Raw genomic sequence first — 22248 nt, forward strand, 5'->3', positions numbered from 1 at the left:
ACAACAGTATTGATGAGGCAAGCTATTCGTGCTTGCTTGCAAGGACCTAGTTATTCCAGAATTATCATTTTCCATAGCTTCACTGTCGAATGGATAACTTACTTACTCATACTGTCCTGATGTAGAAAAATATATATACCATTTTTAGAATGGTGGTCCTTCCCTACCAAACCTCTTAACCAGATTCCACTGACTCATTAAACCTCAATAGCTGTAGTAAAGATCATAATTACAGAGCCTCCCTTAAGCTAAGTAGCCAAGGAAGATAGTAGGATGGTGTGCCTAGAATGACGGGCACCCTAAGAGGCGAGGAGGCGAGGGGGAACTCCCACTGGAGCTTAATGAGGCGGTCAGTAAGATATAATGCTGGCATGGTTGAAGTTATTGCGGATGGGCACGGCTAGTTGACTGAGGTTAGAGTACTTCCATCAAGCTCAAATCGAGACTACGCAGGATTCCACCCGTCCTGTGTTGCACTCTCTGCTCTATCGGCCTCTGACAACACACCCACATGAAGGCAACCTTCGCATTGTTGCTCAACCATCTCTCACCGAATAGAACCCAATCATGCGCCAATACCACGAGTGAAAGAAATCCAGCGTCTCTGGATGAAGCGGCGCCCACCACTTGTCATGCAACACAGCATAGCCTGCCCAGAGATCGTCCGGCCACGGCCACTGCACATTCCACGACAGATCCAGCCGCGTCCAGGGCATCGGACCATCAGCTGCAAAGACGACGTTCACAAGACTCTGATCAGCGATACTACTCTCAAAGCTTTCCGGCACCGCCAGCATGGCGGCAAAATAGTCGAAGATCTCGAGTGACGGCTGCAACATCAGAAAGCCCACGTTCAGAGTCTCCCAATCATAGAAGTCCTCTGGCACGCGCGCTGGGCGTGCTGTATGATTGAGGCGCAGCTGCGGGAGACCGGCCAGCACGTATGACTCCGGCAACGGTAGGACCCTCTCACCCACATGCACCGACGTGGAGAGGGCAGTCCTCGGCTGGAGCCCGGGAAGGTCCCAGACCGCGTCGATAGACCGAGTCAAGACCGAGTCCGCATCTAGCAGCAAAATGCGATCGTACTGCACCATCTGCCACAGCCGTAGGCGTGTAAGTACATGAGCCCATCGCGCGTCCTTGAACCGCGTCCAGTCGGCTTTCAGTTCCGGCAGCTCGACCACCTGCGCGCCGTCGCGTCGCAGGCAGTCCCGCTTGCTTTCGTCCACCCCGTCGTGGACGAAGACCACGAAATCCAGGTTGAGTTTGGTGCGTGTTTCGGGGGCGTGTAGGATTTGGTATGCGAGAATCCGCACGGCATCGAAGTAGGGATCACTTGAATTCTTGTACCTGGAGAACCAGAAGTCTTGGAATTCCGTTGGGGGGCTCAGATAGGCGGCGTAAATGGTTCTTTGCGTTGGCGAAGCTGCTTCATGGTTGGCACGCTGCCAGGGAAGGATTCCGGATGACCGCCATGATGAGAGGAGCGCAATACCCACAAGAAGGATGGAGATGCTGACAAGGTGCTTCATGGTCGTGAATATATGCTCGGAAGCAATATGCTCCTTTTCTTACTTATGAATGCAATGCTCTATCGGATTTTATTCTTTCCAGAAGTGGTGTGGAGATCACCTTGAGATGAACCGTAGTGCTCATGCAGGTATGATTCATCACTAGTTAGGTTCCCCATTTGCATTGGCTCATCTTGCATTTAAATCGGGTGTTGATGTCGCACAGGCGAATAGGGAATTTTGGACTGAAGATCGCCGTATTTCTGACAGGTTCCCTGTGTAAATCACGATCGTCAAGCTGCGATCGACAAGCTGCAAACGTCGATCGTGTGACGCGATCTCATTCCTACAGGTCGAGTGCCACGAAACTCTAGTATTCATGGCCCAGTCCCTATCTCGCACTGGGGAGTTTGCCGACGAATGAAACTCAGCTTGGTGGAGCTTCGAGGATCATTTGTGAGTCCTTCTCATGAATGAGACAGCATCCTGCGCGGATTGATACGTTCGATTGCTTTGGTGCAACGCGCAGTCCGCTACTCACATTAGTCCAGTCAGATTGACCAGTCAGATTGAGCAGTCATAAGTACGAGACTATATGTTCAGTGATGGGAGCCTGGGTATGCAGGATAGCAATTCATCTTTCTGGTTCATCTCCGACCCAATATCGAGACCTTGGCCCGTCTGAGTCTCATTTCCATGCGCACTCAAATTGCATGAAACGAGTGGCGAATCGTTTAAAACAGCCCCTGCCGAGCCTAGTATATCTTGCTGAAGTCGGAACCGGAGCGAAGGATAACGAGTCTTGATCTGACCGGTAGCGACTTGCGCCTTTGGAAACATTCATCATGACACTCAAGAACGGTGCAGATAGGAAAGAGCCGGACCTCAAAAGCCGAACACAAAATTTGTATGCAATCTTGAACTATAATTGGGCCATTTTCCCTTGCACAGCGACAATCTTCTTCCTGGGTGAGCCCGACCTTGATCTTGTCAATGGGCCTCCTCCACTGACAGAAGTGCAAATAGGCCTTTATGAGATTAGCATTTGGACAGGTGCCTACCATGAGGTCGTTGTGCCTGACGCCCGGTGGACACCAGACTGCACCGTACTCGCCATGATTCTAGGTCCATTCCTGCTGTTCCAGCTCCCGCCATACTACACCCTCTGGGGACTCTGCCTCCCCATACGACCCTTCGCGTATGCGAAAGCATCTAAAAAGCGTCCATTCCGCAGTCTGAAAGTATGTCTTGTCACGAAGGCGACAAATGTGCAGGTAGAGTCACCGATGCCACCGGTATTTCGAGTGGCATGCTAATGCAGGAGTCACAGACAGTAATCCACACCGCTCAGCACTGGAATCGGCTCAGCAAGAGGGATCGCATCAGCTTCCACGTGGTCGTTGACTCAGTGCCAAACCCTTTCGTAGGCATGCTCCCTGACTTTGTGGAGCTGCTGGAGGTACCGTCTTCGTTTCGGCCAGATCACGCAAGGCACAAAGCGAGAGTGCTAGAGTGGTGCCGGCGGCACTGGCGATTGTCAGAAGAGGACTGGGTCCTGCATCTCGACGAGGAGACGGAGATTACGGAGGAGGTAATGAGTTCGTGCTTGGACTTCATTGAGCGGGGCGCCGAGGATATTGGCATGGTGAGATCCGCAAATGCTCTGCGAAAACTTGATGCTGAATCATGGCTGCTCAGGGAACAATCTTCTACGACGCCCACAATCACTGGAAGAACCCCCTCCTGACCGTAGCCGAGGCCCTCCGAGTGGCAGAGGACTTTGGCCGATTCCAGCTGCCGGTCCGGCTGTTTCAACGTCCATTGCTCGGCTGGATGCACGGCAGCTTTATATTGATCAATGGGCAGGCGGAGAATGCAGTCACCTGGGATACAGATTGTCTGGCCGAAGATTTCTGGTTTGCGTACCATGTGAGTCGATCAATCGTTCTTTTCAAGCACGATAATTCTTGAATGGGGTTGAATAATGAGACAATGTGGATTGCAAAGGCTGCAAAACAAGGCTTCAAAACGGGCTGGATCCATGCCGTCGCACGCGAACAGCCTCCGGAGAGCCTGCAGGATCTCGTCCGACAACGCCGGAGATGGTACAGCGGAATCATGTCCGTTCCGGACTGGTCGGTCAGACTGGCATTGGCAATTCCGATGCTGGAGTCTTTTGTGCATTTGGGCTTGTAAGTTTCCGCCTGGATTGCAGTGCCATGGTTGACTAAGCATGACTTGGTTCAGGGCTATCTACATCGCTTGTGGCTGGAGGGTATCGCTATCGCATCATGCCTTTGTTTGGCTAACTTGGAACCTCTCTGTTCATCTTCATGGACGCGTGGTGGGGTGTGTGATTCAGGATCTCGATTATCCTGGAACAACAGCGCCGGAGTTAATATGGCATGTTATTCTGGTTGTGTTGCTGGGCCCTGTGGTAGATCTGATCCAGTCGGTAGCTTTCTGCTTGTCTCTGGCTTGGCCAGCGAGAGATTTTGCGGTGATCAAGAAGTGCTGAGAATCGAGACCCTCATCGGTCGGAAACATATAGTCTCTCTGATAGCACTCTGCAGGGCAAAATGCATGAAGAGGGGGAGAAAACAAGCAATCATAATGACCACGATCCACAGCGGAAACCTCGATCTCGTTTGCAGAGACTGACCTAGTCCCAGCTTTGTGTAAGTGAGGTTCCAGTCGTACCAATCTGGCGATCTGCAGGTGTAGAAGTTGTAGAACTGAGAGAATCTGCAGGCAATCAGCAGAGCGGGCGTGGCTCAAGAGGGGACTCGGGAAGATTCACGACTTACGGGTAGATCATCGAGTTCCATCCGTTTGGATCGATGTACCAGTTGGTGCAGCCTCCCTTGGCCCAAATCGAGTCTCTCGAAGCTAGCTGAACCTTCTGGGTCCACCGCAGGCACGCCTCCTCCTTGACCTCCAGTGCTGCAACCTTACCTTCCAGTACAGGCTCGGCGAGTTGCAGGATATAGTTGATGGAGTTCTCAATGCCGGCCATGACACTAGCGTGCCCAACTGAGGAATTCGGACCGTAGATGAAAAAAAGGTTGGGGAAATGGTCCATTGCGACACCTAGATACCCTTGTGGTCCTCCCCGTGCAGTCCATACGTCGTGGAGGTCGGCTTCATCTCTCCCCGTGATGCGCATAGACGAGAGGAGATTTGCACCTGGGCTATATCCTGTCGCTAGAATGAGTACATCAGTGGGAACGCTGACTTCCCGGCCGCCGTGTTCTAGTATGACTGAGGAGCGCTCGAACCGCTTGACAGGCGAGTTGTGAAGGCGAAACCTTGGTTCATGTAGGCAGTCAAACCAGCCTGGATCGAGGATTAGTCTCTTACACCCAACCGCGTATCGTGGCGTGAGCATGCTATGATACTCCTCAGGAGCCCGCTGGCTTACATAGCGCGTGAGTCTCCGTTGAAGCCATCTATGTAGCTTGCCTCCCTTGGGATGCGGCCAATAGAAGGTGAAGTGGAACAGTTCGTAGAAGCTGAGAAGCAGGAGACGCGCCAACCAGGCGCCTAGTCTGTTCCTGGTAATCAATGGCATGCATCGATTCCATAATTCCAACAATCGACCAGAGTAAGGATCCGCAGTGACCCAGTGAGGCGAGCGGACAATTTGGGTGACAGATCCTGACCCAATCGTGCTCCAGGGAAGCAACAGTTGCGGCACGAGCTGCGCAGCACTGCATCCCCCACCCACAACCGTGATGTCTTTGTCCCTCAAGGGAATAGAGTTATCCCACTGCGCCGTGTGCATTGTATGGCCCTGAAATGTCTCGATGCCTGGGATATCTCTTAATATCGACATGTCGGGAGTTCCGACCTTGCCGACTGCGCTGATCACGATTTTGGCCCTTACAGTGGTTCGCCTCTCCGGGGTAATGACTGTTGCCAGCCATTCATTTCGAGTGGCATCCCAGTTCAACTCCGTGATGGCGCTATTCAGTTGGATCTTATATAGAAGTTTGTACTGCTCGCAAACCGCATGCAGGTAGGCGTACATCTCCTTGCCAGTGGCCTTGGGACCCAACCAGTTTGTCTTGGGAGCGAAAGAGTAAGAGTAGAGTGGGGTGGGTCTAGCTAGTCGGTTAGGTCCTGTAAGAAGGCAGCTTGAGTGAACGGCTTTTGACCTGAGACTCACGAGTCAGTAGCTACCCCTGGGTACCGGTGACTCCACCATGTCCCCTGTCTTATGTCAGCGTGATATTGAAACGAGCATGTAACACCATGAACTGAAGACATACACCAATTCCGCCCTGACCCTCGAAGATCATGAATTGATCAAATTCTAATTTGCGTTGCAGTTGGCACGCACATCCGATGCCAGATATTCCAGCTCCGATGATAATAACCGGGTAGTAAAGGCCATCAACAGGGCCATTGCTAATATCTGGCATCGTGAATTGCGAGAGCAGAACACAGGCTGCAGCGATAGAATCTAGAGACAAGCCTGGAGCCATTTGAGAAGGGGAATCGCGGCATTTATCAGGCCATGAAGACGCCACCGATGATCTGCAGGGCGAAGCAAGGGGGCGGGGGGAACATGTACGTTGCAACCCCTGTCAGTCTTCGGCGCAACTTCGTTCTCGCTAGGATAAAGGGAACCTGAAATCTTCTTTCTCCTCATCCTAGGGAGTCATGATGGCTCACAGCACAATGCAGAAGCATGAATGCAGATCTGATTGGGACATCATAATTATTGGAGCTGGCTTGGCCGGCATTAACATGGCCTATCGGGTTCAAAACCAGCTGCCTCACTGTCGATATCTTGTTATCGAAAGTAAGAGCACTGTAGGCGGCACCTGGGACACGTTTCATTATCCTGGCCTCCGCGCAGATTCCGATATCTATACTTACTCGTATACTTGGTTTCCATGGAATCAGAAGACCAAACACCCCGATCGGGAATCAATCTCACGATATTTAGCCGCCGCCGCCAGCTCGTTTCGGCTTGGGAATAACATTCTTTTCAATCACAAACTACATTCGGCACATTGGTCAAGCAGCTTGCGCCAGTGGGAGCTGGTATGCCATCATTACAAAGCACCACCCTCCGCTGTGGGACTCCGCACAAAATTTCTCATCTTCTGCACTGGTATATTTGACCACAACGAGGCCCGACCAGCTGAAATTGCAGGGTTGAATTCATTCGCAGGCCCAGTGATACATCCCCAGTTCTGGCCCGACGATCTGGACTATTCCGGTAAACATATCCTACTAATCGGTAGCGGAGCAACGGCCATGACATTACTCCCGGAGCTTGCTCATACTGCTGGATCGGTGACGCTCGTCCAGCGAAGTCCAGGTTACCTCCTTACTCTCCCCGAGAGACGGCATCGGAAGAACGGAAGTTGGCACTGGGTCCATCACCTTAAATGGGTCCTCTGGATGATCGTTCTCAAACGGTTTTTCCAGCTCTGTCACTGGTTCCCGGGACTGATAAAGCGAATATGCGTCTTCTGGGCCCGATGGCAGCTTCCAGCCCATGTTCCCGTCGACCCTCATTTTATCCCTGCGTACAACCCGTGGGAGCAACGGCCCAATGTCTGTTTTGGATGGGATATGTTCCGAGCCTTGAAAGGTGGACGCGCGCTGATAGAGACAGGCCACATCGCCAATGTCGACCGACATGGCCTCAGGCTTCAGTCCGGAAAGTACCTGCAAGGCGATATCATTGTAACTGCTACGGGGCTGAAGCTCCAGTTCGCGGGCGGGGTAAGGATCCTTGTGGATGAAATCGAGATCGATCTTGGAGAAAGGCTTGCTTGGAATGGCGCCATGGTCCAAGATATTCCGAATGTGGGCTTTGTCGCTGGGTATGCGCACACGTCGTGGACGTTGGGGGCAGACATGCGAGCACAGCTGATCTGTCGCGTGATTCGGGAGATGGAGAAGAACGGTGTGCCTGCTATGGTACCTCGCTTCAATGGGAACGTGCAGGCCATTGCCCAGCGGCCTGTATGTTTGAAGTCATCCTATATCTTGGCTCAAGAACAATGTCTCCCAAGGGTGGGCCGCGATGGGCCCTGGAAAGCGAGGAACACCTATCTGACCGACTACCTCTTTGAAAGATACAGTCGAAGAGTGCTTGAAGGACTTGAATGTGTATAAAGTAGTGAAATTCGGATTGCATGGATTGTCAAAATGACTATCAAGAACAACATGCTTAAAGGTAGGAGGTAGGAGGTAGTGTAGTGATTCAAAGTACAAGGTAGTTGCATTGGCTATTCCCTAATCAGGCAGGTGGTCATGTGCCCGCCCGGGCGGGGCCTTAGGCCACCACGGACTTCTCACGACCACAACAATTCATTCATGCTCCTATTACCTACTTTCTCTCGCCATCTACTGCGACTTGCTTTCCATCAACTTTCCTCCGCATCTATTTCTCGATACTTTCTGTGTCTTTAATCGGCACAGAATACCTCTCTTTGAGTGTAGCCACGCACACGCGACTGAGCCCTCCAACCGTGCCCGCCTTCGAAATCTCAGTCAGACTGATTTCCATTCCGAGTTGCCGGCGAAACCAATTCCGAATCTCGATCGACATCAACGAGTCAATCGCAATGTTGGCCATGTCGTCGTTCTCTTTGCCGTCGCGAGACATATGAGCGTTGATCAAATTGCACAGCTCGGACATGATACGTAGTTCTGTGGCAGGATCATCTAGCAGATCCGGGTTACTCTGTATTTCAGAGAAAAACCCTTTCAAGTCTGTCTCATCTGTTTCCGCATCTCGTCCAGCTTGCCCACACAGGTTTTCATACATCGAAAACCTGATATCCGGTCCCCACAAGGGAGTTACGCCCGGCGCCGAGAGGGGCTTGACGGAGCTCACTCCGACCATCATCACACTCGAGGTCATCTTGGCGGGATCTGGTGGCAACCTGCAGAATAGAATGGCGGCATGGAGTGCGTTCACGACATCTTCCTCACGTAGGAGACGCGCTCCGGTTGACCTGACCCGGTTCAATGTGGCCTGGTCCTGATGCACGCATCCGATGTCCTCCACCACGCCCAGGTTTAGCACCGACGCGATGCCGCCTAGTTGGCGACGATAAAGTACGAATGCATCGAGGAAAGAGTTTGCTGCTGCGTAGTTCGATTGTCCGACTGTGCCAACCACGCTGGACATAGAACTAAACAGAACAAAAAAGTCGAGGCTGGATTCGTGCGCCTCTAACGCCCAATGCAAGTTGTATGTGCCATCGACCTTGGGTCTAATAGTTTGCAGCCAATGACTATGCGTCATCTTAGCTAAGCTCTCATCCTAGATTGCTAAGTTAGCTGGGGCGCCATGTGGAAGGATGTGCTGTGGTCGAAAGATTGACTCTAGAAACATACCTGAAGCACCATGGACATCTGAATTACCCCTCCAATTGCTCGTCCGGCTGCCTTTGAAAGAGCCACCTCGACATCCTGCAGCCGAGCAACGTCTCCGGAAACCATCTCGACTCCGCAGCCCTGCCGTGCTAGCTCGCAAACGAACCGTTCATGATCAGCCCGCCGACCAGCCGATCGTGAGAGGAAGATCAAGTGGCGAGCTCCTTTTTCGACAAGCCAAGTCGCCACGGCGCGTCCAATGCCACCTAGTCCACCAGCCAGCAAGTACGATTTGTCTGCCGATAGACTCATAGGTATTTTGACTGGACTCGTGCATAATCCGTCCCCCACTGTCGGCATCTTGACCACGATTTTGCCCATATGGTTGCCACTTTGCATATACTTGAAAGCCTCAGCTACCTCGCTGGCTGCGAACAGGCGAAGCGGTCGGATTGGTCGTACTCTATTGTCCTTGTACCACTCGACAAATTGGTTCATCAATCTGGGCATCTCGCATTAGTCAATCAACTATTTCATTTTTGCGAGGATGATTACCGCTGTGACAGCCTAGGCTGTTCTGCCATGATGCCCAACATGTCAACGCCAAAAAAAGACCTATTGCCAATGAAAAGATCCATGCTCAAGCTTCCACGCGCCAGAAAGTCTCGCTTTCCTAGCTCGATCATTTTTCCAAACTTGGCAACACACTGCCACGATGCATGAAGCAGGCTTCCAGCCAGTGAGTTTAAAACCAAATCTACCCCTGCTCCGGCTGTTCTGCTCATGACACCTTGACGGAATGAATCGTCTCGAGAGGTGAAAATGTTCTCCGCGGGAATCCCATACTCGGTATGCAGATAGCCACGTTTTTCAGGCAAGCCTGCAGTGGCGTAAATCTGTCAAACCTGTTAGCGAACAATCACAGGTTGAAGAGGTCAAGTCGGGATCTATACGGTTGCGCCGATTTCCTGGCATATGTGAATGGCGGCCAAGCCCACACCCCCGGTGGCACAATGGATGAGAACAGTCTACCGGAAATGTTAGCCTGTGTTATCGCAAAGCTTCCGACGCTCAAAATGGATTTGTTCCTTACCTGGCCTGGCTGTAACTGACCGACAGTAATCAAGGCGTAGAACGCTGTCGCATATACCGCTGAGACCGCCGCCGCGTCCTCTAAAGACAGCCCAGGAGGAATCTTGGTACATTCGTGCTCCTGAAAATGCGCCCGTGTTCGAAACAGACCCTTACCACAGACTACTACCCGGTCCCCAGCTTTAAGCCGCGTGACCTTGTCACCGACTCTGCGCACGGTAGCACTTGCTTCGATCCCGAGCTCACTTGCATCGCCCATGACACCCAGAGTAACCATGAGATCCTGGCTCCGTGTGCGATTAGCATTCGAGAAGGCTCCAAGCTGTGATGCTACCACCTACCCGAAAGTTCAGTCCAACGTAATGGACATCTATCTCAAGCTCTGTAGGCTCAAGCACCGGCTTTGCATCTGGAATAGCTTTCCAATTTAGGCTATCAACAAGCCCATAACGTTGAATAGACAAGCAGCGTGGTGCCTCCAACTTAGGCTCTTCTTGCAGTTGATCTCTGAGCGTGTGCCAGTGAACTCGGCTAGTATAGACCTGGCCATTTCGAACCACATATTCGTCGTCTATCAGAGTCTCCTTCGGGACCTTCTGTCGTGTCCGGTGGTATATATCAACGACCGCTCGACAAGTTCCCTCATTCAATGCATCAAGCTCAACTGTGACGATCTTTCCAACTATCTCCCTTCGCAGAGTTCGGGAAAAACCTAGGGCCAGACCCAACCTAGGATCATGACAGGTGGTTTGCACACTGCGCGTTAGATGAATGAGCGGCATATTAGAACTCATCGAGAACAGATTTTTCATCTGCTCGAACCGGGCCTCGTCCATGTCATGCAATCCAGGCGCATGCAGATCGAGGAGAGAGATGAGACATTCTGTGTTCGCAGGTAGTGCATGCAGTGTGGCCCAATCTACGTGGTAGCCCTGTTCCAAAAGTTTTTCCTCCAGCCTTTTCTCCCATGAGATAGTACTTTCGGCGCTGACCGAGACGAGGGTAACCTTCTGTGCCGGCATATACTCGGCGGGTCGACGCGAGATTATGTTGGCATTCTGCTGGTATGGAGGCTTGTTGTCTAGCGCCACGCACATTGCACCAGTGAACCCCGCTTGCAGAAGCTCGTTGTGCCATCGCTCCGGCTTGACGTACGGAGACAGTTGTCGTCCATCGCTTTCACCATTCCACCAGTCAGGTATCGTGCCCTGGTGGTATCGTGAGCGAACATGGGCTAAAAGTAATCCTCGCGGGCATGTGACCTACCATGACGAAATCGGTGAACAGGATGTCTGCTGCTGTCAGATCAAAGACCTTAAGTACAGACGGGATGGCGCAGCCTTTACTCACCGGGACAGAGCTCTTGGAGCACAAGGTATCCTGCGGGAGCCATGAGCTTATAAACATTCTTTAATGCACCGCGGAGTGAAGGTGTGGCATGGATGACCTTTCACTATAATGTTAGCAAAGACGAATCTTGCTACGTGCCAATACCCGAATTATGTGAGAGGCGACGACAAATCTTACATTAGAGATGATTATCAGGTCGTATGAAGCCGAAGTGAATCCCTGCTGGAGAGGATCTTGAGTGATATCAAGTGTCTGGAACGCAATATTCTCGTGCTCGCTGAATCGTTCTGCTGCAGTTGAAAAGAAAGCCGGCGATATGTCAGTGAAGGTGTAACTGGCCCATGTTCTCTCTCCACCCTTCGATCGCAACGAAGCAATCACCTGTGCGCAGGTGGCCCCTGTGCCAGCTCCAATCTCGAGAATTCTGAGCCGAGGGTTCCAGTGGCCGACTAGAGACAAGAATGACCTCCAGTCCGAGAGTGAGCTATTGAAGTCATACACATCTCGCAAGACATCCATGGACAGAATCTCAAGTGGAGCAACGTGGCCCTGTATAATCTGGCTTGCATTCTCAGATACTCGTCTCAAGACTTCTCCTAGCCTGTCAACACCTCGTCCTAGCAGCGTGAGCTGCTCTTGAATTTTGGCGGCTTGACCATGTCGTTCATTACTGGTCATGTCTTGCCAAGGAATCTGGAGAAATGTTTGCGTTGTTCTATTGGTGAGTTGATCGTGCGTTCTCATCAGCCATGACTGATACCTTGCCAGGTGTGTAGTCGCGGGTACCAAGCCTGCAATCTGGGATGTGGTTTCTAAGATGTAGAAACATGTCAGTTCTGCCATCAGGGACACACCCCTTTCCTCCCACTTGGGACGCAGCCACTCTGCCGGCGAGATGAGGTCAATGCACGGCGCCCATTCCAACTGGGACATGAGAGGGATTGGGCTCTCATTATCTGGCTCATCATTGGCGAGAGAAATACAAGTCGCTCCGATGATCACCAGTGCTGGTCCCGCCTCGCTAAGCATAGTGACATTTCCGGACATGCTGGTCGATGACAGGGCGCTGCATGTATCAGTTTGTATCCACATATCTCCTTCAGTCCGCACGATGCTGATCCGGTCGATGGAGGCCGGGATGGCCAACGAGGTGGCATGTCTCCGAATTCCATTGACCACAGCAACTGACAATAGTTGAAGGCAGTGGTCAATTACCGTTGGATGTACCAGGTAGTCGCCTTCATAGTCGCTATTGCTCTCGAGCACAGTTGCATTCGCCAGATGCTCCACCGGATCGACCGATATCTCCTTCATTCGCTGGAAGCTCGTCCCATAATTCAGCCCCAGGCGAGCCAGGAACTGATACCAATCCGCGGGCTCCACTTCCCGCGTCCAGCGGGGCTGTTTGCTGACTTTCGGTATTGCTGTCGGAGAAATAGCCCGTATTTGACCATGGCAGTACTTGCCCCACTCAGTTCCATCTAAGGCAAGAACAGTAAAGTCAAACCATTCGGAGTCAGCAATATCGCTCAATCTCTCGGGCTTCAGAGACGTGAGGACCTCGGTGCCGCTTGTTTCCTGGAGGAACAGTGGCTTCTTGAGGATCATGTTGCGGATCTCATATCCCTCACAGTGACAATGCTGTCGGATGGCTTCCCCGACCATCGCTATATATCCGGCGCAAGGGAAAACAGTATCTCGGAATAGCTTGTGATGCCCTAACCAGGTGCAATTGTGGATTTGGAGCACATTTCTCCACGAAGGCTCTAGAGAGCTTGACTCGAGTACTCTGGATCCGAGGAGCTCATGGTGAGGAAACTCGCGCTGTCGCCAGCTCTCGCTCAGGCGACTTTCGCTCCAGTGCCGCTCGAGATGTTGCCATGGATACCTTGGCAGGCAGTCAACAACCTTTCCGGGGCCGTTGATGCGCAAAAGGTCGATCTCAGCCCCTCGGCTATAGGCCAGTCCAGCTGCACGAAGCAGGGCATCCTCTGCACTCACAGCCCGTACCAATGTCGGAATGTACCAATTCTGTCCCTTGAATTTTGTCGAGTCAAATATCTGACGCAGCGGTCCCTGAAGCGCACTATGAGGTCCGACCTCTATGAAAAGTCGATCATGGTCGGGCTGGGACCGGAGCATGTCCTTCATCGCCTTGTTGAACTCGACGGTGGAGATCAGGTTACGGCTCCAGTACTCACTATCTAGCCTAGCGGGATCATTGATTACCTCACCGAGCACAGTGGAATACATCGGTAGCATATGTGTGCCGACTCTCTCAGCTTCGGGAGCAATAGCAGCGGCATAGTCCGCGGCCATGGGCTGCATCTTTGCTATTCAGTGGGTCAGTCAAGGCCAATTGCAAAGGATTTGTCATCGCATGGAGTACGTACGAGAGTGATAGGCCTTGGTGACCTTGAGAGTCCGGCAGAATGCGTCTGGATACGCGCTACGAATTGCGTCGATGGTCGAATGAACCGCCTTTGTGTCGCCTGAGATTGTGATGCTCTGAGGACTGTTCTCGCAGGCTATTACAGCTCCTTCTGCCAACCAAGGCTCGACTTCCTTGCGCGAGAGACCAACTGCAGCCATAGATCCATCGCTCACATTCTGGGCCAACCTTCCACGATGATAGGCAATCATTATTGCGCTGCGAAGCGAGATGGCTCCAGCCGCGTAAGCTGCCGCGATCTCACCGCTGGAATGTCCTATCACACTCGAAACTTTGAATCCCCAATCTCTAAGTTGGTTGGTTATTGCGATTTGTATCGCCGTGCAAACAGGCTGAGAGAGACGTGGATCGTGAATCTTTGATTGCGCCTCTGGGGCTAGCAGGGTCTCTGCAAGGGCATGAGTTGAAGCATGGTCTTGATTAGTGGGTGGTTGGTGTACATACCTGCTATCGACCAGGACGGAGGAGGCTTTGCAGATCTCAACACATTATCCATGTGTTGGACGTCACTTTTGAAGTCTTCACTATTTTCGAGCAACTCGCGAGCCATTCCCGCCCATTGTGCGCCTTGACCCGTGAACACTAAAGTGACTTCAGGAGACGGCGAAGCCTCCAGGGGCAATTCTTGCAAGCCAACCTCGGTATCGGAAGAGACAATCGCGAATGTGCGGTACTTCAGATGCTCTCTTCTTACTCCAAGGGTGTGGGCAACATCATTCAAATCCTGGCTTTTGTTCGCCAAAAACCCCTCCAAGCTTCGGGCGCGTTCGGAAAGAGCTTGTGCACTAGCTGCGGACAATACTAGCAACCTTTTTGTCGTTTTATGGGGAGACCGGGCATCTAAAAATTGAGTCTGTCGACAAGATGTTGGGGCTGGCTCTAGAATAGCCTGTGCTGATGGTCAACATGGCATCCTGCGGAGTTAGGGCGGGCGTGAGCACTCACATGCGCATTAGCGCCTCCGATACCGAAGCAGTTGACACTAGCCCGGAGTTTTTTATGCGCTGGCCATGGGATAGAATCGACTGGTACGACTAGCTTGCACTCTTCGAAGGGTACTGCAAGATATGTGTTAGTGACGATCAAATACTATGTTCAAACGTGACGCCTACTACTCGGATTGGGGGACCTGAAGAAGATGTTCGGCGGGATGGTGCGATGTTCAAGTGCCAGAGCAGTCTTTACTATGCTCGTAATTCCCGATGCGCCCTCTGAGTGGCCCATATTGGGTTTCACCTATTCCAGAATTAAGCCCACAGGCCTGTGTGGTTCATTCCATCGACAGCACTCACCGAACCGATAATGACGCCAGATTCACGGAAAAGCTCCCCAACCACCGATGTCTCCGCAGTATCTCCAGCGACTGTGCCCGTGCCGTGGCACTCAAAGAAACCTGTGTCTGTGATTTTCTGGATCTGCGCGCGCTTGTACGCTTCTCTAACAAGCGCCATCTGCGTGACTGAGCCGGGCGTAGTGATTCCTGGAGTCCGTCCATCGCAGTTGGTCGCTGTGGCGCGGATGACCGCGCGGATGGGGTCTTCATCGCGGACGGCATCAGCAAGACGCTTTATATACAGTGCATTCACTCCCTCTGCCCTACCGTAGCCATCAGCTCCAGCGTCGAAGGTACGGCAAATACCGCTGGGCGATAGCACCAGGTTGTCGGACATCGTTGTGGTCATGGTCGGAGTCAGGATGAGGTTCGTGCCAGCCACAATTGCTGACTCGCAATCTCCAGATAATATTGCCTGGCAGGCTTCATGCAGCCCCACCATGGACGACGAGCATCCCGTCGCCAATGTCATGCTGAAAAATAAGCCGGTTAGCCGCCAGTGGTACTAAGAGGGCCTCCACGAGAGAAGCAGCTTGAACATACCTCGGCCCTGTGAGGTCGAACTCATAGGAGATGCGATTCGAGAGCGCGAAGTATCCTGTTCCGAGCACATGTAACCGGTCGATTCTCTGCGTGTCCTTGGACTGCATGTCGTACCAATCCTCGCCGAAAACACCGACAAAGCAGCCAATCTTCCTCCCTTGACCACGCCACCCCACCTGCCCACCGGATTCCATGCACTCGTAGATGACCTCGAGCAGGAGACGCTGTTGGGGGTCGAGTCGAGAGGCTTCAAACGGGGTCAGCGAGAAGAACTGGTGGTCGAAATAGGCTGGATCCTCGGGGAGAAAGTATCCGTCCTTCGTCCGCACAGAACCCGTCCGCGAGGGATGGTGGAAGGCGTCGATGTTGTACCGGGACCCAGGGACCTGGCCGTGACCATTTTGCTTGTTCAGGAGGAAGTCCCAGAAGTCCTCCGGTGTGTTGACGCCCCCGGGAAGACGCAGCGCCATGCCTACGATAGCCAGCGGCTCAGGGCCGAACTCCTTTGCTGGATGAGAGTCGTGACACATGGTTGGTGAAGCCATTCTGCATACATTCGAATGAGCTGCGCCGTACGGGATAATCTTTTTTTACAAAAGCTCGGCGCGAGCTTTGTATGTTCTACGGGGAATTGGATGTTTTATGTCTGCGAGTGACGTGGAATTCAGCAGCTATTTGAGGCCCTAGCTCGATCGGGACAAAATGGGATTGGCCTGTCGCGGAGAGAGCCATTTATGCTAGAGCTTTCATAGCGCTCTGGAACTCGTTGCCAAGGTTGGCCACTGGACCCGCAATATCATCATGAAACGATTCGGGGATCTTCGCCCGCGCCGCATCCTGGAAGGAGCTACGTTCGTTCTCGAACATTTGCATGATAGCGATTGCCATAAGCCTCACACCGCTCTTATCGTACATTGAGCCCTGTGTGGCGGGAAAAGACAAGCAGTGTCAGCCACCGAAGACGCATCCAGAAAGGGCATAACCGCAGCCCCGGTAACAAGATCGGGGGGTTGAATGCCTACCTTACTGCCTGCCGCACCCAACGTGTTGGCAACAGACTGTCTCATAGAGTGGTATGCGACTAAAATGTCTGGCACTTCATCGTCTTTGAAAGCTGGGGCGGAATCCCATTCTCCCCGAGCCGACTTGGTTTGGGCATAGACGTCCCAGACGGCACGGGCCAGTTCCCACGACGACATCCACCCACCATCGTAGCCGTTGAATACCGCTTGAGCCGAGTCAACACTTTGGCGAAGGTTATTCATGCCGGCAATCACCGTCGGGGCATCCTTTGCTGAGGCTGAATGTACGACGGCGCAGATCCAGGTGAGGAAGCAGAGCCACCGAGCCGAGGCCGCAATGTACATGATGGTTGTCGTTCGCCTGTTCTGTGGATGTCTTTTGGAGTCGGTGAGCGTTGGGGGCTCAAGTTACAGCAGTCAATTCGGAGGCAAAGACGCTTAAGTTTCGCTAGGCGCATGGGCTGCAGTGGCTTGGCCACCAATCATATTTATACCTCCAGCTTATATGCGGGTGCCAGCACTAGGGAAGGGCTTGACGGCTCTACATCGTATCCCGTGTCTGCATACATGCCTCTTTAAGTCGTTAATGTGTGCTCCCTTGCGTCAGTGAAGGTCTGCCACTGATTCATCCGCCCCCTTGTTCCACTCCTTACTGCTCATCGAGATGAATTCCTTCAGGAGATCATTACCATGCCAATGAGAACCCAGCGATTGGTTTTTAGCGCGCGATCTGGTCTCTGATCCAAACTATAGGAGGTCTCCGAAGTTTGTCCCGATGAGGTGGTTTGACATATCACATCGCATGCGTAAATGAGTCACGCAGTCGATCGATCACACACACATTCCTCTCTTTGCATTGGCATTCAACAATCTATCCCAAACATGCAGAAGGTCAGTGTAGCATTCTCCTACGGAGTAGGTATCTTCCCATTGCCAGTTTGACTTCTGACACCAGCCGTACAATCGACGCAAGGAGATTCATGACTCGCACCGCGCAGATCATCAAGCCTTGGCATAAGCCTAAGCGACCCATTCAGGGGCGACTATGTGATCTATCTACCTCAATTGAAGCCTATGCCTCTCGAAGGATCCCCACTTGAAGCCGACTCACGAAGGTACATATCCGGGTGCATTCGGAGCGTAAGGATGCGTCAGTGGTAACCGTCCATGACGGCCTCGAGCTCACCTCTCCCTTTCCCGCCTCCTCTCCGGGAAAGATATGAAGCTCTTCTCCGAAATCCCAATCACGAGTTATGATCACACTGGCAAGGCTCATACATACTATCCCACACCCGTCGCACTGTTTACGTGCCGAAGGGCGGGGTACAAGACCGTGGCGCTACATACTAGCTCCGCTTCGGTTTGCTTGTCGCGCGCGTCCCATGCACCCGATCCATGAGGCCGATTAAGCCGTAGTTGACCGTCATCAGTTCATGGTGCAGATCATGGACCTCGGGCTTCCAGCCGTCTGGGGTCTCCCACAGGCGGTACCCGCTGTGCGCCAGGGCGGCCTTGAGGCCGACGGCGCCGATGAACGCCCACAGGGTCACGACGTGCACGTCAAACAAGCGCGCGGGCCCCACGATGGGCAGGATATTGGTGACGATGTGCTCGACCGGGTGGGCGTACAGGGTCGCCAGCGCGACGGGGGCGTGGAACCGGTGGTGCTGGCGGTGGAACCGCGCGTAGAAGAACCGGTGGTGCAGCAGCCGGTGGCCATAGTAGTAGGTGGTCTCGCGCGCCAGGATACACAGGACTAGGTCCACCAGGAACTCGCGGAGGGAAGGCAGGGTCGCCGGCACGCGGTAGCCCAGGTCGGGCCGCCCGAGGACGAGGTGGACCGCCACCAGCTGCAGGGCCTGCAGCGTGGTACTGAGCAGTTGATTCCCCAGGGAGCCCAGCAGGGCATCGCGGATGATGAGCTTGCGAAGGGGCTGCTTGTGCGCCGGTTGGATCTTGTATTGTTGGATGGACGGCCAGGCCAGCAGGTCGAACACGGTGAATATGCCGGCTGGAAGCCAGAAGGTGAGAACTTGGGTCGCGAGCATGCCTACCAGCTCGATCCAGGGGGACGGGTGTTTGTGGACTAGCATTGTCCAGCGCGTGGCGATGTCCATGGTTGCTGATGGCTTTCTTGGCTTTCGTAGAACGTTCGGCGAGAGATTCGTGAGAAGATGCTGTATGGAAAGGGAGGATCGGAGGTGTTAGAAATAGCAGACCGTGCAATCCCTTCTGCAGGGTGACAGGGTGCCAGGATGAGAATTGTGCTGTAGACGACGGAGCGATCCTTGTGGTCACTGGGCACAGAGATAGAGCTTTCACCCTTGCATAAGGGCCTCAGTCGATCAGGGGGGCACATATGTTGATCTGAAACCGAGGGTCGAATGCCGGCGGGACTTGTCCCTTGTCTGGGGTTCTAGACATGACTCCTCAGCTGGAGGGCTTTGGTATGACAAAGCGTCCGTCCTCCTACTCGCCTATTCCAGCTATTCACTCGCATTGTTAGTACTGCGTCCCATCATTGACCTCGAGGTCTTCATACCATGGGTTCTCCTCCCAAGACGTGGTGGAGGCAAATTCACCTCCGCTACGCAGCAGCCAACCTAGGGCTGCCATTATACGTGGCCTACCATGCGCCCAGTACATCATTACAGTGGGAAACCTGTGTGTGGACGTTGATTTACGCCTTCATGACAGGGCTAAGTATCACCGCTGGTCCGTCCCCCCCAACCCGCCTCCGAGAAACAAACCGCCACTAACACCCAAGAACAAAATCAGGATACCACCGCCTCTGGACCCATCAAGCGTACAAGGCCTGCCTCCCACTCCGCATCATCCTCGCAGCCCTCGGCGCCGGCGCCCTCCAGCTCCCCATCCGCGTCTGGGCCGCCGACCACCGCGCCCACCACCGTTTCACCGACACCGACCGCGACCCTTACAACGCCAAACGCGGTCTCTTCTACACGCATATCGGCTGGATCCTCACCTACAACCCCGACAGGTTTGGCCATAAGACTGAAGGAGTAGACCTGAGCGACCTGGACCGCGACCCCGTGGTAGTCTGGCAGCGGCGCGCCTATTACCCGCTGGCGGGGCTGATGGGCTTCCTGCTGCCAGCTGCCGTGGCCGGCATGCTGTGGGGCGACTGGCAGGGCGGATTCCTGTACGCGGGGTGTCTGCGGGTGGTGCTCGTGTGGCATGCCTCGTATTGCATAAACTCGCTGGCCCATTGGATCGGGGAACAGTCGTACTCGACACGCAACACCGCAAGGGACTGTGCGCTGCTGGCGGTGGTCACCCTCGGTGAGGGGTATCATAACTATCATCATGCGTTCCCGGGGGATTATCGGAATGGGGTTCGACGCACGGATTTGGATGTTACTAAATGGTGGATTTGGGCCTGGGAGCGCGTAGGCTTGGCTTGGGATGTGAGGCGGTGTACTGGGTGGAGGGCTAGAGGTGGTGGCTTGGGGAAAGGTGAGTAAGAGCTTGGTTTCAAGGGACAAGCCCACACGGGCCTGGGGGTGTGGTAGAGTCGTGGAGTTAGGGCCGTAAGAACGAAGGGTGGAGAAGGGATGGAGGAGGAAAGTTTTCTTGTGCGCTTTCGGATTATGTGTAGATGTCAATCAGGAAAGGTCTATTAAAAGTATGTTCTTGATCATGTACGCCAGAATTCGATATTGCCTTCCCAGAGAAGAGGTCTGGAAAAAGTTGTAGATTTAGGATAGAGACACCGTAAAGCCTTGGAAACTGTACATTATGCCATACGGCTTGAACAAGGGAGTGGTCCGTTGCTGCGCAGATCAGAAAATCGGCATCTTGAACGCATCGAGTTCGTATTTCCAGGTATCAAGAGACTCTTGGTCATAGACGCATTGGAACTGGGTACCGTTGTAGGTCCAGTATGGACGGAGGGGCCAACCACAGATTTGCTGCTGAGCACCAGTAGACTGCACAGTCCCATTTAGTGTCTTGGGCTCGATTCCCTTCTCAACCCAATAAATTAGGGTGGCTAAGGTAGTCTCCGGCCACGGAGCGTTGGGTTGAAGGCTGTTCATACCGCAGTGAGCGCCGCCAGGAATGAGAAACAGACGGTACCAATCATTCAGTTCGGCAACACTCTGGTTATAGGAGAGATCGGGGTACATGATGCTTCGGACCGACTCATAGTAACGGACTGAGCCAGAGGTTGGAACCTGTGGGTCGGACTCGCCGTGGTAGTGAAGAACTTTGCCCCCGGCGTTGTGCCAGACTGAAAGGTCAGGCCAGGTGGTCTCGAGGGAATCGTAGTATCTCTGGAAGCCAGTGGCAATCCAGTCACGGAAGGTATCCCTTGTCACGCCTTGAAAGCTAGAAAGAGGTGAGCCGTTGGTCAACAGATTCAGCCCAATCTCAACCCACTGGGCGGACTGCTCAACGAAGTATGCACCATACTTCCCAGTGGTCTCGTTATAGGAAGTGACAGCATCTTGAAAAGAAGCTGTAGGCTGATAGGACATGTAAATGCGTCGGCCAAGGTTGTCATGTGCACCATTGAGAATCTCCCGAGCGACAGCCACACCCTCTGTAGTCACGGTTCCATTTTGAGCTGGGATATAAGGCATGAAATTGGGGATCTCGGCCGATGAGCCACAGCTATAGGCTTCACCGATGGTCGAATTCAAGTTGAAATGCAGCTTGCACAGATCCGTGCGAGCGACCACCCCGTCTACCCGGCCGTCCAGATGATCACAGGCGTCTGTGGTCAGGGTGACAATCTTCTCCAACTCACAATATGGCGGGTAGTAGTTGAGTTGGTACTCGACAAATTGAGACCACAGATGCTGAATCTGCTGGAAAGAGAAGTGCATGCCTGGAGCTCCAATGACGGCACCGTCTAGATCAGCTCCGATCTGGACCTGGCTCCAGCCCTCACGGCCTCCCTCGGAGCAACCATCGTAATAGGACCAAAGCTTGGTGTCCGACATGTTGTAGAAGGACTTGGTGAGTTCCTTGCCGATCCGACTAAGCTCATCAATGGCCTTATAACCAAACATGTAGACAGTGTCCCAATTGACCTCGCCGTCGCCATTCAACCAGACCTCCCAGGAGCTAACATCAAAGCCACCAAATCCACCGTCCGTGGTACCGGCCACCGCACCCATGTCGATTCCACTAGGGAGAGAGGAATTTTTCTCGGTAATGTTCCATCCTTCGCCGCCAGTCGATACGTAGCGGTTCTTGAAATCGGCCGGGGCTGGCATCCAGTAATTGACATTAGTTCGATCCAGTCCATCGTGGGTGTATGCAAAGTTGACATCGCACACCGGGTAGTCAGCGTCATCAGTCGACGTGCTAAGTATTGCGGCTGTCACAGACGACTCATCGATATTGATGCCGAGTAATGTATCATTGCCGGGTAGGTTTGCAGTCACATACTCAACAGTACATACACTCTGAAGAGTTACGGCTTGGATTGTGACCGCGAGGAAAGACAATTCCCACAGAAGTCGAGTCATTTGGTCAGATGAACAGTACGAACATTCAATCCGAGTCGGAAGTGATGGAGCTCAAGGTATGCGGAAGGGCAGATAAACCATCGGATGCACCCCTGAA

At 53.1% G+C, this 22248-nt stretch overlaps 8 protein-coding genes across 8 annotated transcripts; 3 read left to right on the forward strand and 5 right to left on the reverse strand.

The window, feature by feature from the left end:
- Nucleotides 1-593: 593 nt before the first annotated feature.
- On the reverse strand, nucleotides 594-1337 carry BO66DRAFT_282366 (putative glycosyl transferase family 8 family; the record flags this gene model as incomplete). The annotated part of the gene is made up of 1 exon (XM_025643079.1): nucleotides 594-1337. A coding segment is annotated over one exon (744 nt), but the record flags the coding sequence as incomplete, so codon positions are not given.
- Nucleotides 1338-2359: 1022 nt separating this feature from the next.
- On the forward strand, nucleotides 2360-4177 carry BO66DRAFT_378603 (glycosyltransferase family 2 protein; the record flags this gene model as incomplete). Its single annotated transcript, XM_025645801.1, has 6 exons — nucleotides 2360-2483; nucleotides 2568-2788; nucleotides 2845-3159; nucleotides 3213-3443; nucleotides 3522-3706; nucleotides 3762-4177. 6 exons carry the CDS (start codon nucleotides 2360-2362, stop codon nucleotides 4030-4032), a joined length of 1347 nt encoding a protein of 448 aa, XP_025501632.1. The 3' UTR covers nucleotides 4033-4177.
- A 140-nt stretch (nucleotides 4178-4317) lies between these two features.
- BO66DRAFT_456561 (flavin-containing monooxygenase) lies at nucleotides 4318-5960 on the reverse strand (the record flags this gene model as incomplete). Its single annotated transcript, XM_025652142.1, has 3 exons — nucleotides 5786-5960; nucleotides 5683-5726; nucleotides 4318-5617 (listed from the first exon to the last, which is right to left on the reverse strand). The coding sequence occupies exons 1-3, from the start codon at nucleotides 5936-5938 to the stop codon at nucleotides 4318-4320; spliced, it is 1497 nt and encodes a 498-aa protein (XP_025501633.1). The 5' UTR covers nucleotides 5939-5960.
- A 237-nt stretch (nucleotides 5961-6197) lies between these two features.
- Nucleotides 6198-7713, forward strand: BO66DRAFT_378608 (flavin-containing monooxygenase; the record flags this gene model as incomplete). The annotated part of the gene is made up of 1 exon (XM_025645802.1): nucleotides 6198-7713. The coding sequence occupies one exon, from the start codon at nucleotides 6198-6200 to the stop codon at nucleotides 7650-7652; it is 1455 nt and encodes a 484-aa protein (XP_025501634.1). The 3' UTR covers nucleotides 7653-7713.
- A 207-nt stretch (nucleotides 7714-7920) lies between these two features.
- On the reverse strand, nucleotides 7921-16161 carry BO66DRAFT_456565 (type I polyketide synthase; the record flags this gene model as incomplete). The annotated part of the gene is made up of 14 exons (XM_025652143.1): nucleotides 7921-8808; nucleotides 8883-9363; nucleotides 9417-9757; nucleotides 9815-9889; nucleotides 9955-10236; nucleotides 10295-11129; nucleotides 11300-11400; nucleotides 11481-13636; nucleotides 13697-14143; nucleotides 14200-14644; nucleotides 14701-14813; nucleotides 14868-14991; nucleotides 15048-15561; nucleotides 15632-16161. 14 exons carry the CDS (start codon nucleotides 16159-16161, stop codon nucleotides 7921-7923), a joined length of 7332 nt encoding a protein of 2443 aa, XP_025501635.1.
- A 1838-nt stretch (nucleotides 16162-17999) lies between these two features.
- On the reverse strand, nucleotides 18000-18770 carry BO66DRAFT_403520 (sterol desaturase family protein; the record flags this gene model as incomplete). Its single annotated transcript, XM_025648867.1, has 1 exon — nucleotides 18000-18770. The coding sequence occupies one exon, from the start codon at nucleotides 18768-18770 to the stop codon at nucleotides 18000-18002; it is 771 nt and encodes a 256-aa protein (XP_025501636.1).
- A 426-nt stretch (nucleotides 18771-19196) lies between these two features.
- Nucleotides 19197-20138, forward strand: BO66DRAFT_413287 (acyl-CoA desaturase; the record flags this gene model as incomplete). Its single annotated transcript, XM_025649406.1, has 2 exons — nucleotides 19197-19368; nucleotides 19432-20138. 2 exons carry the CDS (start codon nucleotides 19197-19199, stop codon nucleotides 20136-20138), a joined length of 879 nt encoding a protein of 292 aa, XP_025501637.1.
- Nucleotides 20139-20358: 220 nt separating this feature from the next.
- BO66DRAFT_456572 (tannase and feruloyl esterase) lies at nucleotides 20359-21896 on the reverse strand (the record flags this gene model as incomplete). The annotated part of the gene is made up of 2 exons (XM_025652144.1): nucleotides 20359-21065; nucleotides 21117-21896. 2 exons carry the CDS (start codon nucleotides 21894-21896, stop codon nucleotides 20457-20459), a joined length of 1389 nt encoding a protein of 462 aa, XP_025501638.1. The 3' UTR covers nucleotides 20359-20456.
- Between the last annotated feature and the right edge of the window lie 352 nt (nucleotides 21897-22248).

The sequence above is a fragment of the Aspergillus aculeatinus genome (assembly GCF_003184765.1).
Source record: "Aspergillus aculeatinus CBS 121060 unplaced genomic scaffold BO66scaffold_39, whole genome shotgun sequence".
In the NCBI taxonomy this organism is placed as follows: domain Eukaryota; kingdom Fungi; phylum Ascomycota; class Eurotiomycetes; order Eurotiales; family Aspergillaceae; genus Aspergillus; species Aspergillus aculeatinus.